This window comes from Zootoca vivipara, chromosome 11, assembly GCF_965207765.1.
Source record: "Zootoca vivipara chromosome 11, rZooViv2.hap1.1, whole genome shotgun sequence".
Taxonomy (NCBI): Eukaryota; Metazoa; Chordata; class Lepidosauria; order Squamata; family Lacertidae; genus Zootoca; species Zootoca vivipara.
In genome coordinates, this window is record NC_142594.1 from 4,842,510 (window position 1) to 4,860,179 (window position 17,670).

General features: G+C 40.9%; 1 protein-coding gene across 6 annotated transcripts in view; it reads right to left on the reverse strand.

The window, feature by feature from the left end:
• Positions 1-17,670, reverse strand: part of SUGCT (succinyl-CoA:glutarate-CoA transferase) — a 282,021-nt gene that overhangs the window by 184,243 nt on the left and 80,108 nt on the right. For all 6 annotated transcript variants that reach the window (XM_088654259.1, XM_035129164.3, XM_060280556.2 and 3 more), the window contains 2 exons: positions 1,594-1,665; positions 390-487 (listed from right to left, as the gene is read on the reverse strand). In XM_088654259.1, coding sequence (XP_088510385.1) covers positions 390-487; positions 1,594-1,665 — 170 coding nt within the window. The remainder of the gene's footprint in view (positions 1-389; positions 488-1,593; positions 1,666-17,670) is intronic.

Consider the following 17,670-nt stretch of genomic DNA (forward strand, 5'->3'; position numbering starts at 1 on the left):
TTGCACAGAAGATCCCTAGTGGACCATTTATAGCTAGTTGTAAGAGTTGCATTTAAGTACTTATTTTAAGAAAAAGTGCCATTTGAAATATGTGTTTTGAGGGTCGTTGTTTTTAAAATGCACATGTTAATGTGAAAATCGAATATTATTATGAGGGACCAGAAACAGACGAATTTGTCCTTACCTAGTTAAAGACAAATCAAGACAATCTTGCCTGAGACAAAATTTCTTAAGTGATATCCATTTGGTGGAATACTTGAAATTTTATGTTTTTATAAACTTACATAACACCCTACAGTTAATATTAGCCTACGTGATCTATACATAATAAAACGGCCGTGACAAGTTTGCAAAAATAAACACTTGAAGCTTAAATTTATAAATCATACCTGGCTGTTAAAATTTCAGTAAGTTCCTTCCTATTTAGCACTCGCTGCTGGTTAGTTTTGTATCTGGAATCATGGCTGATTTCAGGCAGATTCAGGATCTGAAATGCATTCAGTAACATAATCATCACAGAAAGTTGTGCAAATTGGTCTTCAGTGAGAAAGACGCAGTCATTCACTAAATATCAAAGAATATAATCAATAAACTGAGCTCTCTACATAAAGCATTTCTTAACACATTTAATCGATTAATTAAAAATAATTTAATTTTAATTAATTGGAGTAAAATATGTCCATCGCGCCTTTAATTAATCAATCAACTGAAATTCTTCCATCTCGATTTCCCACTAATTCAACAACACAAGCAGCTCACATCAGAAACCTACTTGTGTGCAAGTACCCAGTCAAAACATATTAAAACAATAATAATATCTCAGGTGTGTCTCCTAGCTATTTATTTAAAGACTCTTATTCTAGTGATAGCCCAACAACTTTTTCTGGATTTTTATCTCTGGAAATATGTCAACCCTAAGTTATATAACAGAATATGTCATTGCTGCTTCTTATGTAAGAATCAATATTCCACATTAGCTCATTTAGAAACCAGTCATCGGTGAAACATTTTACTAGCATCATGCATACACCTGCAACATATTTATTTGTATTGTTTTAAAACCGACTTTTTCCTTTTGTACTGTTGTTATCGTATTACAGTGGTACCTCGGTTTATGAACACAATTGGTTCCGGAAGTCTGTTCATAAACTGAAGCGTTCATAAACTGAAGCGAACTTTCCCATTGAAAGTAATGGAAAGTGGATTAATCTGTTCCAGACGGTCCACAGAGTACTTAAACCGAAGCGTTCATAAACTGAAGAGAACTTTCCCATTGAGAGTAATGGAAAGTGGATTAATCCGTTCCAGATGGGTCCGCGGAGTACTCAACCTGAAGCGTACTTAACCTGAAGCATGGGTGTAATTGGTTCCGGAAGTCTGTTCATAAACTGAAGCGAACTTTCCCATTGAAAGTAATGGAAAGTGAATTAATCCGTTCCAAATGGGTCCACGGCGTTCGTAAACCGAAAATTCGTAAACCGAGGTGTTCGTAAACCGAGGTTCCACTGTATTGTAAATGGTCTTGTGACTTATGTTGAAGGTGATTCACGAAATCATCAACATTATCATCTTGAGCTCTTTAATTACTATTACCTTGCAGACAGTGGCAAACTGTTGGTCATTTCCTGCTCCCACCACAATGTAGCCATCCTTTGTTTTGAAAGCCTAGAAACAGTATGGGAGATCAGAATGTAATTGAAACATGCACTATGGTACTATGTGAATAATATTCCTGCCTCCACCATCAGTCGTTTTTAAAGGTCACTGTCTTTCAGAACCAGTCTGGGTGCAAACGCACCATCTGCAGAAGAGAGGTGGGGAGGCAGGCATAGAAAACATCCATGTCTGCTCCTGCTGGACTCTCCCCTCCGCTTCCAGGCCAACTTTATCTTCACTGCATTTGTTTTAGTAAGTTAATATTGTAAACTGCTTTAGGTGCCTTGGCAGAAAGGTGGCATATAAATTCAACGAATGAAATATAAGGTAACGCTTTAAAAAATATGTTAAATAGTCCAGGTTCTCAATATAAATTAATATTTTCTCTACCCAACAACAAAAGCTTTTCGACTTTAACTGAATTTACGCATCACAGCAAGCACACGCATTCAACCATTTAAGGCACATAAAGATGAGGCTTCTGTATTTTATTTATGATGCTCTCAAAGGTCCCATTAAAGTAAATGCATGTATAATCATGTGCTTATCGGCAATTATCACTTTGCAAATGCTGGGCAGACCACACAGCAGCATCTAACTTGTGTTCATACTCTTGTGCTGCCAGTATTGAAGTTACTACGGTATACATGTAAAGGCCCAGCCATTAATGTTTCTGCTTCGCTGACTTTGGGGCATGTGTGGGAAAAATGAGTAAATCCTAAAATGTAATTAGGAAAATGCAATCCCCTTGTCATCTTCAGACAGAAGTAGTATTGGAATAAATACAGCAGCGTCTCTCGGCATGAAATTTATTTTCTTCTTCAGCAGAGCAGATATTATGGCTTCCCATCACAAAAACAGCTGATTATTTGTCAGTCATTGTTGCTGATAAAGCAGAAACTTCCCAACATTATTAGCACAGCAAGGCCAACATTTAAGAGTGCTAACAACAGTTTCATTCATGGTCTATGGATGTATGCACACACAACCCGCAGGTTACCACAGGTTACTGTCTGGTCACAGAAAGCTCCACTATCTTATTATACAAAGGAGACAGAAAGCAAAGTGCAGACAGATTTTAATGAGATTTTGTTTTGATAAACTGCTGCCCATAGCCATGAATCTTGCTAAATTAGTGCAATAAAATTTACTTCATACAAGGCAAAAGTCTTTTCTATGTGTGTCTTTTGTTTGTGAGGAACAGAGGCTTGTGACAGGGCATCCAGGAACATGACAAAAATTGCATGCAAAATAATACACAACGTTGGTGTCCTGAACTTTGTGACAACATAGTGTGTGCACGCTCAGAGGATGACCTCCAAACCATCCTAAATATCTTTGCAGAAGCTTACGAAAAGCTTGGCCTATCACTCAACATCCAAAAAAACAAAGTGCAAAATAACCCCTCTGTAGCGCCACATACTCAACTCAGCCTCTGTATGTTGATCACTTCTCCTACCTAGGCAGTTATTGATGCCAAAATCCAGCATCGCCTGAGCTCTGCGAGTGCAGCTTTCTCCCGATTGAAGTGCAGAGTGTTTGAGGACTGGGACATTCGCAGGGAAACCAAAATGCTTGTTTACAAAGCTATTGTACTACCAACCTTACTATATGCTTGTGAAACACGGACCACTTTTAAACGCCATCTCCAACTCCTCGAAAGATTCCATCAATGGTGTCTCCGAAAATTTTCACACATTTGGGAAGACAGGTGAACTAATATCAGTGTACTGGAAGAAGCAAAGATCACCAGTGTTGAAGCAATGATTCTTCAACATCAACTTCGTTGGACTGGTCATGTTGTGCGGGTGCCTGATGATCGCCTTCTAAAGCAACTACTATATTCCAAACTTAAAAATGGAAAGCGTAATGCTGGTGGTCAACAAAAGAGGTTTAAAGACTGTCTCAAGGCAAATCTTTTTAAAATGTAGTATAAACACCGACAACTGGGAAACACTGGCCTGCAAGCGCTCCAGTTGGAGAACAGCCTTTACCAAAGGTGTCATGGCCTTTGAAGAAACTCGATCTCAGGACGCAAGGGAGAAATGTGCTAAGAAGAAGACACGCTTGGCAAATCCACACTGTGATCAACTCCCACCCGGAAACCAGTGTCCCCGCTGTGGAAGGACATGTGGATCCAGAATTGGTCTCCACAGTCATTTACGGACCCATTGTTAAAACCGTGTTTATGGAAGACAATCTTACTCTGCTACGAATGATTGCCAAAGAAGAAGAAGAAGAAGAACTTCATGGTATAAGAGTAACTGAAGAAATAAGCCACAGACACGGAAATTATTTCAGAGCTTGTTAGAGGAAATCAGTGGATATGAATGATATGACATCCCAAAGCAATGTTTGGTGAAAGAAGCTACAGGTTGGGGTAAATATACAAAGATCCTCTAATTATCAAGGGATAGGAACAGCCCAAATGGTCTAAAGCAGAGGTTCCCGAATTGTGACCTTTGGTTCATGGTAAAAACACAATGAAGAATCATGCAGCCAGTAGCACAGCACACTACAATTGCTACAATGGGCAGAAAAATGATGAGGTGGTTCACCAAGACTCTCAGCAATGTTCAAGTGGTCTGTGAGGGGAGAATGTTTGGGAACCACTAGCCTAATGAAAAGTGAGTATTGATGATAACTCAGAATAATGCCAAGTGTTGGTGGAGGCAGGGATGGCCTGGAAGGAGCCCAAATATAACTGCTATTTTACATAAACTATTTTGATTAAAATGTGGGACAGAAATCAAATAAATATATACACTTTTCATAGTAATTAATTAAAGTTGCAGTACTATCATTATCTCCAACACAAATACAGTCATAAGCAATGATGTTAAGAGTTGTGCTGTAGAACCAGTTTCTTATGGGAGTTTAGCTGGTGGACATTCCTTGGAGGTCTTTAACAGGAGAGTATTGCCACCTGAAAGACATCGTTACTGGATTATAATAGAACAGTCATGGCTAGTCAAAGACCTACACCAAGGTCAGTGTTTCCCCTTAAGGAATCCAATCTATCCAATCCAGACCCTGGAGAGAAATATTTGGAGGAAGAGGATTGGGGCCCTGAAAACTACATTCCAACTGAAGACCTGGCGAAACCTTCAGTCTGAAGAGATCTATCTCAGAGATCCTGGCCAGGGGCCCAAAGAACCACTTGGATCCCATACCAAGTCCTGCCTTGATCGCTGATTCTTTCCCACCACCCCCAGGCTTCAGGAGTGGAGGAGGCTGTAAACACAACGAGAAGCTCAGTCAACCAAGGATCTATTAGGGAGAAAGGGTCTCCCTGGGAGAATGGCAAACAATGACCCACTAAAGGACCAGATAATAGAGGAGCTGGAATTTTGGTCTCCTCTGGACGCATGCTAGCCTTAAAAATCCACCCATCTTAATTTTGTGAAGCAGTTCTCCAACCAACCAATGTTTACAAAGTGTGCATAATGAAAATATTAGTGAAAATAACACTCACACACACACACACCATTGTATTAGAAGTTGCTTTGCACAAGATTGCTTTGCGCAACTTAGTCAAAATGGCTACATTTACTGAATTCCAACTTTCTCTTCTCTCCGAAAGAGGCAGACATGGGAATGGAACCCTAATCCAATATAGATCTCCTCTATTTGAGCCACAACCACCTGCCTCTTATGCCACTTAGAGTGAACATTAATAGCTATTATTGCCATTATTTCTAGAGCACCTCAAAAGCTTGGGGCTGCACAACGATTGAGGCAAAAAGAACAATTGCCGCCTGCAGGTTTGCAGTATGAAATCTATCAAGTAAGAGACAAAGTTTTGCCTTTTATTTTGCCATTTGCCGTATATCTGATTACAGTTTACTGGAAATAAGCCTCGTTGGATTAAAAGAAATTTACTTTTGAGTGGATGTTATAGGACTGCACTGTCAAGATCCTATCTTTTCACCCCTCCATAGGTTCCACATGAACTACACTGCAATTTTGCCAAGGATAAACAAAGTCTGAACTACTCATGAGCAGCTGACACAGGTTCTGTCCTAGCTTTTCCATATCAAGCAGCCGACAATTGCTATAAGAACGGATTCCCCCTGCTCCAGCAATTCTCACAGGATCTCATTATTAGTCAAGAATTTAGAAATTTAAGATGGTAATCCAGGCCAATGGTTACCTATGCTAAAGCTTTGCCGAAGTCCCTGGGACGGGAGCACCTGTAGCTCCAGGCTTCACTGCATACTACCGCTTTCTTAAAAACAATAATTTAGGACTGAATGGCCCTCACTTTTGTACACCCTCATGGTTGGATAGCCAGTTTAATACATTTGAGATTAGACTGCTTAAAATGGGGGGGAATAGAAATTCCATCCGGAGAAGTTTGGAATTGTGAGTCTTTAGCAAAACCTTTAAAAAGCACTTCCTCTTAGACACTTCGACCAGAAGTGAGTTTTGCAAACACAGCAAAAAGACAAATGGTCAGGATTTCTGCTGGCCTCCTTTCCAAAGCTACTTATACCACCAATGCTTGTTTTTAATGTCAGTTTATGCTTCAGCCTCTTAAAAAAAACAACACACATGATAAATACAGATGGACCTGAATCACATCTGGACCATCCCAAAGGTTGAAGGTATTTTGGCCCAGGATCTTGAGTCGAAATTCATCTTCAGCAATGAAAGGGATGAAATGTGGTGCCATTGAGACAAAATGTTGCCAAGAAAAAGTAGAGATGGGAAATGAGACAATCCCAATGAGTTCAGCAACATATGCTTCAGTGACGACTGGTGTTTTAAAGTTTGGATTACAGCACACACATCCAGGTTACTAATGTAATATTTGCTAAATTATTGTTAATGCTTCCTTACTTGCTTATTCCTAAATAAAATAAACTTTATGGAGATTAATGCTATGGTGGGGTGAATTTTTTTTCTTTTTTCTTTTTAGTCTTTCAGTAGGTTGAACTTTAGATTTCCAAGGGCTTGGTCACCATTCTATGTCTGATCCACCAACCTTCTTTGCATACTTCACTTCATTCTGTAATGAAACAGAAAAGGGTCTCTCATGTCTGGGATAAGGATTAAGAGCAACGAAAGATTAAGAGCAATGACTCAGGTCCTTTGGTCCTAATCCAATCCAAGCAATGAATAAAATGAAGATGCCATATATCTGTGTTTTCTAGCTGCTAAGGCAACTTCTGGGTCCAGAAATGGAGGCAGGCTTCAGTTGCAAAGAGGGAACTGGTGAGGGTCACTCAAGCAAGAAAGCTCCTTGCCACAACACTTACTATATGGATAAGGCTGGAGTTATTGTTTTACTAAGCAATTTGCCACTGTCCAATACCTGTTGACCCAAATTATTACCTAGCCACCCACCTTTCTGAATAGGCCTAACCATTCACATTAAAGAATTACTGGTACTTCATTTGATCATGACCTTACCAATCTCTACTTCTCCATGCAACATGAACTTACATTTTACACAGCCTCATTCACAAGTAAATCTCAATGGTCTCCAGCATGCTTTTGAGGTGGGTGGGTGTATATTTTCAATAAACAAATTATTTTTTAAATGTTTCAGCCTCAGCAGGGACCCTCTTATCCATACGAGTGCTACTCAGCATGCTTTCAGGTTGGGGCTCTTTCAATTGAAAGGTTTATGTGATGCATGCTATTTACTTAATTATTTCTCAATGACTTACAGTCACTTATAGTAAGTGACATATCATCCCTTGTGCTTCATCAGAAATTTATCAGCTGAAAAGCCTGCTGGCTAGTAAGATATTCATAAAGGCCCCTTTCTTTCGATTTTCAGGAACATACAGTTTGGCAACACAAATGGAAGTACACAATAAGGGATAATAAAGAAAAAGTACTTGAGGAGTATATCGCAAAAAACATGAAGATCAACAAAAAAAATATCAAATAAAACCAAAGCAATAAACTAGCTTGCGGCAATAGTGATAGTCATACCATTAGATGACAGGGAAGTTAGAAGTGTGCTAAAAGAATATAAGATTATATAAAAAGCTGAATGATGTATTTGCATTTAGCTTTACTGTGGAGGGTGCAGTTCTCAGTGATGTTCTCAGGAAGTAAGTAACCGAGTTCTGAGTAACTGGGACAAATATTTGTGGTTTCCCTCATGGCAGAACTAGAGGCTGCAGTTGGTGAAAAATGCTGTGTCCTGGATGGTGAGTGGTCCCCCTTCCTGCAGTGGCATAACATGGGTTGCTAATGCCCAGGGCAAGGTGCAAAAGGGGGTACAGCATCACCATGAGGAAGGGGGCTAGCACGTCACCACGGGTCCTCCCCCCCCCAGTTTTCAGTGCAACTTCCTCCCAGGTGGTGAGACGTGGACTCCAACCACCCAACCAGTGCCCTCTAGTGCTGTGCATCACCGTGCACCAGCCGCTTCAGCTCTCTGTAGTGTGCCCGCAGGAAGCTCCATCAGTCCGGCTGGCAGCCAAGGATAACATGGCCTCCTCTTCATCCATGCCAAACACTCCAGCAGAAGGCCATCATGTCTTTGGCTGCCTGATCTCATATGGGGGCCTGGGTTGGGGACTCTGCGGCACTGCAGGGGCCCCGTCACCTCCATCCCAAAGCGGGGGGGGGGGAGGGAGCTAAAGGGGCCACCCAGCGCAGCAATGACCTGGCACACACAGCAGCAGCACCAGTCATGGCTCGAAAAGTGTGTGGCGTGTGGCGCTTTCAAGTGAAGGATGCAGACCTGAGGCGCCAAAAGGTGTGGACAGTTAGAAGGGGCTCCAGCTCAGCAGGGGAGGACCTGACTGGCTGCCTGCTCCCTGCTCGCAGCCCACCTGGCTGCCATGGAGACATTTGCGCCATGTGTTCTGCGCATTGTCAGACCAGGAAAGGAAGCCACCTCCCTCCCAGTCTCGGGGCACCTTGGGGGCTCAGTGGCATAGCGAGGGTTGTGCCCCTAAGAATTTTTGTGGCTGGGGCGACCAACCCTGTGGCCCCCACACTATGCCACTGCCGTACTGGTCAAATATCTGCATTGGCCTATGAGTCAGTTTTTAGATCTTTTTACAATTTTTGTATGGATAAATGTTTATTTCTGACTGACGGTCAAATAAAATCTGATTGATTGATATATCTTTTTACCTACATATAAAAGCCTCAACAACTCTGGAGCAGGTTACCTGAGACCCCAGAGCTTCCCATATGACATAAGCTCAATTGGGTGAACAGAATGCAACTGGGGGGTTGGGATAGGGGTGGGGTAGCTATCGCAATTTTGTAAAAATTAGAAACATCAATGTATCAAGATTTCTCTCCATCTAAAATAAATAAAGTGAAAACACGGAACTGTTGTTCTGAAGCAAAGGAATAAAGTGTCATAGTCTCCATTGCCACATTACTTTTCCATTAGTTTTCCCAACAATGAAATTGTGTGTGTGTGTGTGCGCGCACACACACACACACACACACACACTCCTGTGCAAAATAAACAAACTTTAATCACTGTATCATGCTGGAGCCAGTGTAATTAAGATTGTGTCAGTGTTTCCATTTAGACTACTATGTTCAGGAGGTTTATGAGCAGATCATAAAAATTCAGTTCCACTGAAAAATTAAGCAAACAAAGTCTTATACAGTCCGCAATATTTCAGAAGTAAACCATGCGCACACCTCACAGCCATTTGCTACTTATAGAAGAGGCACAATAAGAGTTTACGGGTTTTAAAGGGCACCACTGAACTATTTTTAAAACATTTTCCCCTCCAGTATTCATAACAATGTACTGAAGGTTTGAAACCAAACTTTGTTTCTTAACCTCTGTGTAGAGATAAAAGGGTAATTGTAACAGCTTGTGATTTGAGACTACTGGCATTGTGTTTGTATTGCTTTCAAAGAAAAAAGAGCAATGGAACATTCCCTTTGGAAAATCAAATACATACTAGAAGCCCGGAGGCCATCTGCTATAGAAATCATAATAATTATTGAACTTTGCAGACATTTATACTTGAATTTGGCTGGTCACATTTGGCCAGCAAAATTCTGTTTTGAGCCACACAAGTGTGAGTTCGGTATATTTTGGTTGATGTCAGTTGAGACGGGTTACAAAAGCAAAAGCGATAGCTTAATTTTGACCACTGCTTAATTCTTCTTCTTTTATTGGCTCTCAAAGGGTGGTTTGGGTTTTTTGTTCTTCGGTTTACCTCCAACTTTCAAACACCTTTGATGTGCAGTCAATCAAAATGACATTTCAAAATGAGAAAACGTTCTATCCAGTGTACATGCTCCAAAATGTACATCACGGCCAACCAATTTATCTGACCTCAAAGTGGTGCTTAAAACTAGAATACGGAATTACTTGGTCTGCCTACTTTGAGGAGAAACACCCAGATAGGGAAGAGTTGGATTTCAGGAACCATACCCAGCATCACATAAACACACTCACTTTTCACTTAGCACTTGAGGCACATTATGTTATCTGATTTTTAATATTGTGATATTTATTGTTATGCTGCTTTAGGAATTCCTTTAAATGTAGGGTATATATGCAACAAATTTAATAAATATAAAGATGGAATCTGCACATTTCTTTTAACCTCATGATGCAGTTGTCTAGGTCAGCTACATTCTCTTTAACCTTCAGGGGTTTAAAAAAAACCAAAATAGGCTTTCCTATGTAAAATGTTGCATCTGCTTGCAAGGACATCAACCCTCCCTCCCTCTTTTAACACAAATTTATGTTTTCATTTGCATTGTTGCCTTTGGTACATATAATATCTGGAGATTGTAACTTTGCTATGGAAGCTAACCAAGTTTTGCTTGGACGTGAAACTTTCTCCATTGGAGAGAAGCATTGTTTTCCTTATCCCTTTTGAAATTGTAATACTGTTTCTGTTTCTTCAGCATTAAATATCGGAGTGAGGTGCAGAATGGGCCATCCATTTGGTCTGCAGTTCAGACCAATTTCTACGTATATGGTCAACAAGCTTTCTCGTTTCCAACCTTTTGAAAAAAGTTAACTGTGAGTCAACTTTCAGGGAATAGCAGACATAGTGCTCTTTAGACTGCCAGATGGACACCCCCGGCTACTACTTGACAGCCTACTTAAATCCCTGCCAACTAAAGTTATGGTCTGTAGGAATCCTGTCTTGAGCCTTTTGATGTTGCTTGCTTGATGGCATCCCTAGTGTCACTCAGAGGCCATCTTGCTGAGAGAAAGAGGACAACCTTTTGACTTCCTATCATAAACATACAGTGAGTGTGAGAGGGGAGGAAGGCAGACTAGATGCCAAATAGCCTCCTTCATATGGATCCTGGGCCACCTCCAGGATGTTCCAAATGAAAGCAGGGGTCATAATTCTATAAAAAACAAATAGGACCTTCACCTCTTCAACAAATTCCTTCTGTAACCATACAGAGGTCTCTCATCCTATATATTTTGACTTATATCATGCATTATTAAGTTTGGGTTATTTGGTCACGGCAGTTCATTTTGCGTGCTGACACACACACGGTGGCCACAATCCCCAAGGGTGTGTGTGGAAGCACCTGGGCTTTCTCCTCATCTCGTTTTTTTCTTCTGAACTTCAGCAGTTCCCCTTGCCAAACTTTTTTTTCTGTGCTTGAGGAAGTTTAAAAAGTGGTTTATTTGTGGTTTGGCTAGTGAAAACACTTGGAAAAAACTTGGATGTACATATGCTCACTCTCAAGGGCAAACATTGATTCTGCCCCGAGAAACTAGAAATTTAAATAATGTTACCCCCAAAGGTTTCAGCTATATATTTATGTGGTTTGGTGCAAATTAGGGTAGTCTCCTTACAATGGAAGAAAGGAATGACTAATACAGGCATAGGCAAACTCGGCCCTCCAGATGTTTTGGGACTACAACTCCCATGATCCCTAGCTAACAGGAGCAGTGGTCAGGGATGATGGGAACTGTAGTCTCAAAACATCTGGAGGGTCTAGTTTGCCTATGCCTGGACTAATATATCGTACCGGCACCTGTAATACTAGACTCCTTGTTTACTGCCACTCTCAAGATTATGTGGGTTGCGGGGGGGGGCAGGTGTTATGTGTGCAATGGATGTATATCAGTGCCATAAAAACCATCAATGGGATTATATATAATAGGCAAAGTAGTAAAATATGGAGGTAAGCACACACACTGATTGTGCTAAATTATTAGAAAAATCTTCCTTATTTCTGTCTATGTCCCCACCAATGCTGTGATAACAAGTGAAATTTTTACTTATAACGTATATATATGCAAAAATGTAATAATAAATTAAACTAATAGAATAAAATACCATATTCTTTTAACTAAAGAAAACTTCCGCAGACATGAATCAGTCAGGACATCTCAACGTTTTCCCAAAATTTGGAGGGCAACTAAATAATGTTGGTCAAAGCTTAGTCATAAGCACACTAATGAAAATAGCCAGATGCATTTAACTACTTTATTTTTATGTAAATGATATTTTATATTGTATTCAACTGTTTTAACTTAATGTGTACAAGCGTTATTGTGACTTTTGCTCTGTTTCTGGTTATTGGTGGTCAGAAGACTATATCTCTCTGTGTTTCACTTTGATCCATCAATGCTGCCATCAATGCTGCCCTAGCACTTGTTAAAACTAAATCAGATTTGCTTTTTGGCAATCTGCAGCTCCTTATGGCCAGCAAAATCTGCTGTTTGGCGCAGTCTGATTCATCCAGCTTCATCATAGTGCTGGCTTGGTGGGCTCAACTGCCATAGTTTAGGCACAACAGAGGCCAAGTGGATTTATGCTTCACTGAGCAGACTGCCTAAAAAGATTATCTTAGTGGAAACAGGGAGACAATAGTAATTACCTAATATGGCCACATCCCAACCCAGAGAAAGCAAACCCCTTGGGAAATGTACTTTTGTCCTACTACAACCTTCCCTTTCCTAGCTCTTCTTGCACCCACAATCATATCACAAAGTACAGCCATTCTCTTATTTGTTTAAACAAATCCAGACTTTAACATTTTATGAGTAAATCTTTTAGTGACACCTTCAGTCAGACTGAATTGTAAAAGATTTATCGCTGAACACATGTTTTCTCTCTTTCTCTGGCTATAATTTCAGAGCACAGGGTCAGGGACTTTTCTATAGCAATGCAACACTCAAGAGGCTAGTATATTTTGAATTTGTGTTTCCCATGCATTTAAGAAACTCTACACAGATAATATCACCCCTGTTCTTGGGAGATTTCAGGCTACCATTTAAGACTCAAGAGGTCTCACCTCCTTCTGTGACATGTAAATATAATATTTAAAAAAACGTTCTGCCTTATAATATTTTTCCTAGGGCAAAGTGCTTTCTTCCCCTTCCATATGACGTTTGAGTATTCAACAGATCACTTGATCAATAAGGTATCACTTGATCCCAGGTGGATAGCCATGGATGGGAGTCAACCTTGGCTCTCATCAAAAGCACCACTACTGCCCACACACCACTAAAACACTGCATGGAGTCCCAGAGGAGAGTGCATCTATAGCTGAGGCAGGCCAGTGAAGGTCCAGTCAGGGCCCAACTTGGTTAACTGCAGGCACCAGGTCTGAAAAGGAATAAGAGTCACCAAGAGCAAGGGAAGATATCCTGTCCCAAGTATGATACAAATGCTTATAGCTCACCATCAATTTCCGGCTTTGAAGGGCTAGCTTGGAGTTGCTGTTGTTTTAGGCCAGGCACCCCCCAAACTTCAGCCCTCCAGGTGTTTTGGGCTACAATTCCCAACATCCCTGACCACTGGTCCTCTTAGCTAGGGATCATGGGAGTTGTAGGCCAAAACATCTGGAGGGCCACAGTTTGGGGGTGCCTGTTTTAGGCTATAAGACTTACAGTAGGGCCTGCCTCTGTGTGTGTTTTTACAGAATAAGAGAAACTTTGAGAAACAACAATTATATGAAAAGTGGGATAAAAAAATAGAGAAAATAGGCTCTATCTTGGCTGGTGAGCCAAGAAATAGAAGAATGCCCAGATGCATTGTGGTAGAGAACTTGTCACTGAAGGCATGGCTCCAGAGAAGCGGACACAGAGCAATGGATTCAAACTTCAAGAAAGAAGATTCCACCTAAACATTAGGAAGAACTTCCTGACAGTAAGAGCTGTTCGGCAGTGGAATTTGCTGCCAAGGAGTGTGGTGGAGTCTCCTTCTTTGGAGGTCTTTAAGCGGAGGCTTGACAGGCATGTGTCAAGAATGCTTTGATGGTGTTTCCTGCTTGGCAGGGGGTTGGACTGGATGGCCCTCGTGGTCTCTTCCAACTCTAGGATTCTATGATTCTATTATATGGCCGAGAAAAGGTCCCAGATTTCACAGAGGGCTGGGGATGTAGAGTAATCACAGTAGAAGCATGGCATTTTGCTATCTTCTCTCATAGCCAAGAAATCTCTATCCAGGACACATACTGTCCAGATTCCAAAAATAAATTTTTTGCAGCTTATGGTCCCTCAGCCCTGCCTACCAGTTATCCCTATCAGATGTGTTGCTCTTGGTTCACAGGGATGAGAGGAAAGATCAAAACGTCTCGTTATTTCCTTCCTCGCCCATTTTCCTGTTCCTTGATGTATGGTATCAATAATACAATCTCAATTGGAATATGACTTGTTTGTTTTCATATTTTAATAGTTACTTCCCTCTGTTCCAGGCTGGAAAGGTCCACCTTCTCTTATTCAATGAAGATTAGTTCCAAGGGCAGCCATACCCTGAAGAGTCAACTTTAATTGGCACCGCCCTTTCCAAACCTCAAAGCAAATAAAACAAACAAGAGTTTGAAGTCCATTTGCCCCCTTGCTCGCTTCACCAAAGCAAGGAAAGGGACGCAGATAATTCACTGCCTCACCTAAGAGAATAAAGTGGGCAGAGGATTCTGAGTTCCTCACACACACACACACACATCGCCAATAGGGACAACCCTTCCCTGTTTCAGAGCAGGGCCAGCACCAACACACAGCACCCTTAGGCAGCTACCAGGACCAAAGCCTCTAGGCCTTACCAACTACGTCATGGATAGGCAACATTGCACTCTCCAGATATCGTTGGACTCCAACTGTCATCATCCCTGGCTATTGGCCATGGCATAGCTGCCAAGTTTTCCCTTTTCTCGCGAGGAAGCCTATTCAGCATAATGGAATTTCCCTTTAAAAAAGGGAGAACTTGGCAGCTATGGGCCATGGTGGCTGGGGTCCCCTATACACCTGGATATAAGAGAATTCTACAGCAAAATGCTCTCCTTCCCCCTGGAAGAGAATAATTTGTGGTCGTCCAAAGAACAGTGTTGCAGCATGAACGTACGTGTGTGTGTGTGTGTGTTTTAAGAACACTTAATATTTATTGTTCATTCTGGGGTTAAATTTAAAACTGACTGATCTGAGACATGTGAAGCATAAAACGTTGACGCAATTTCGCATTGAAAAAGCAGCCTTATGTACTGTACTCTTATGTCATGCTCAAACGCAAATAATATCCGGACAGGTTAACTTAACCTCAGAGACTTCAAATCCCTAATTTAGAGACTCAGAGAAACGCAGCTGTAGCCATCCCAAATCTTAGAATTTCACTTTCATAAACAGGAGACGCTATTCCTTGGCACGCTGGCTTCAGGTTTTTGAGTACTAAAGACCTTGCCCTGATATGACCTAGGGATTGGCAGCAGGATCAATCCTTTGTTTGGGAAGCCCCGCTGCAAAGTCGTCAAGGACCATTCCCCAATACAATATAAATTCTCCCACCAGCTTGGCACTGGATTTTGATTACCCAAGCTGGCACAGTAATAGAAATATCGTTTCTGCTATCCTCATTACATTTGCTAAGAACCAGGTTATTTTTCAATCACAAACTTTTAAGCAATGGCCAGATAGGATATCATTGGAATAAAGATTTATTTGAGACACTTGTGGACCTTCCATTAACTTAAATCAACAGGAGTTCAAGTGTCTCAGTTTACAAATGTTTTTGCCTACTCTTCATCTTTTTTACAGTACAGAATTTGTTGACAATGCTTCCAAATTCTCTTTAATTCTAGTCCTTACCATGACAGCGCTTCACAGATTTCCTACCACTTTTACTACAAAATCTTGTATACTGTAAAGTTGCATCATTTATTAGGGATGTGCCTCATTTTGATTGGCAAAAAAACTCAAAGTCAACAATTAAAATAATCCCAAAAGCAGTTATTCACCAAACAAATACAACATTAAAGGAGTGTTATTGCTCTGGCTAAGATTCAGAAAAGCAATAAATTCCAAGTTTCAGAATCAAACCTCCAATATCAACTCACAACAGGGTGCAGTTGTGTAAAATTAAGGTTGGCATGACATTGCGCTTGGATATTTGAGGTTTGGATTCTTTGCTTTGAATTTCCTCTCCTTTGTGATCTCGAGCCAAAGAACAATTGTTTGATTTTAATCTTGCCTTCAGTGAATTTACTGGGATTTTTCTTTAGCTGTTTACATAAAACCACACAGCAGCGAGTGACGGAACTAAGTAACACATCATCGACTAATTCCATCTGTTTACCACACATGCGATGATATCATTTTAAGCTAAATAATCAACGTTTCATATGGAATGACAACGCAGAAATCCAGAGCAAGGAAGTGGGTTTCTTCCTTTTCTTTTTAATATGCCCTATACCCCTCTCAAGCAGGCTGTATCATGAGGCTCTGTGTGAAAGCTTTGTGTTTGGGGCACAATATGCTGTTGTGCCTAGAGAAAATATAGTGGCCCATAACTAGGTTCTTGTATAGCGTTTCACTGAAGGCAAAATAACCACTCTTCCCTTAATCCCTTAAGGTATCAAGTGTTACCTTAAAAAACACACTGTGAAAGATAGCTTGAGTTGCTCTTCTTCTTTGGCGATCACTCATAGCCGAGTAAGATTGTCTTCCATAAACACGATTTTAACAATGGGTCCATATGTGACTGTGGAGGCCAATTCTGGATCCACACGTCCTTCCACGGGGGGACATTGGTTTCTAGGCGGGAGTTGATCACGGTGTGGATTTGCCAAGTGTGCCTTCCTCTTAGCACATTTCTCGCATCCTACAACTGACACATTTTTTATTTGCTTCATGCTGCTTTCAGAGTTCCTGCTTTTTGATAATACCCAAGTCTCATATCAGTATACACTTCATCTTAGGCAGCAACGAAGCAATAACATGAAAGTGGAGGACAGAGACATGGGGGTAGAACCAGACTTGGGGCCAACAATGAAAGCAGTAGCTCATTCTCCTCTCTTCCCTGTATATCATCTAGGCATGCTCAACATGTGGCAAGACAAGTGTAGTGCTACCATATTTTATGTATGCAATATAGAAAAAGAGAGAGGTTATAGTGCTTTCTGTTAAACCTGCCACATAGTTATGGTTTGTTAGGTTTTCCCTCATAAAATTTTATTTTCAGAGGTCTACTTCTTGGCCATTAATGTGAAATTAGGTATGCCTCGAGGAGGAAGTCATTCTAGGCTAACATCTCATTGGCCCCGATTATAGAAAGATAATTAATCATGTTTTACAGCTATTTACAGCTATTTTTCCACTCTTTGTGAGTATATTATTTAGATCTACTTTGCCAGAAAAACGACTTGTGGAAATGGAGAAAACTCAGTGTGTGACAATATCACATCGTATGTTGAGTTTGTTAGGATTCATTCCCCGTCTGCAGTCATAGGGTTATTGTGTATCATATGACTGTATGTGTTTTCATTCCCACAGAGTGGAAGTGACGTAGACAGGATGTTTACGTGGGACTGTTGTTCTGTGGGACTGTTGTTTACGTGGGACTGTTGTTACGTGGGACTGTTGTTTATATGTAAATAAAGCAGTTTAGCCTTATTTACTGCCTTGTGTGTTGTTCATCACGTTTGTGAGAGCAATCACATATTTGGCCTGTGGGACCCTCTAACAGCTGGCTCCTGGGACGGCCAAATTATTGACAGAGTTATCCCTAAACATACATGAAAAGGGACACAGGGCTGTCATTTTTTTATGGCTGCCCCACTGTTCTCTTTGTTTCTCCTAAGAAAGAGTTG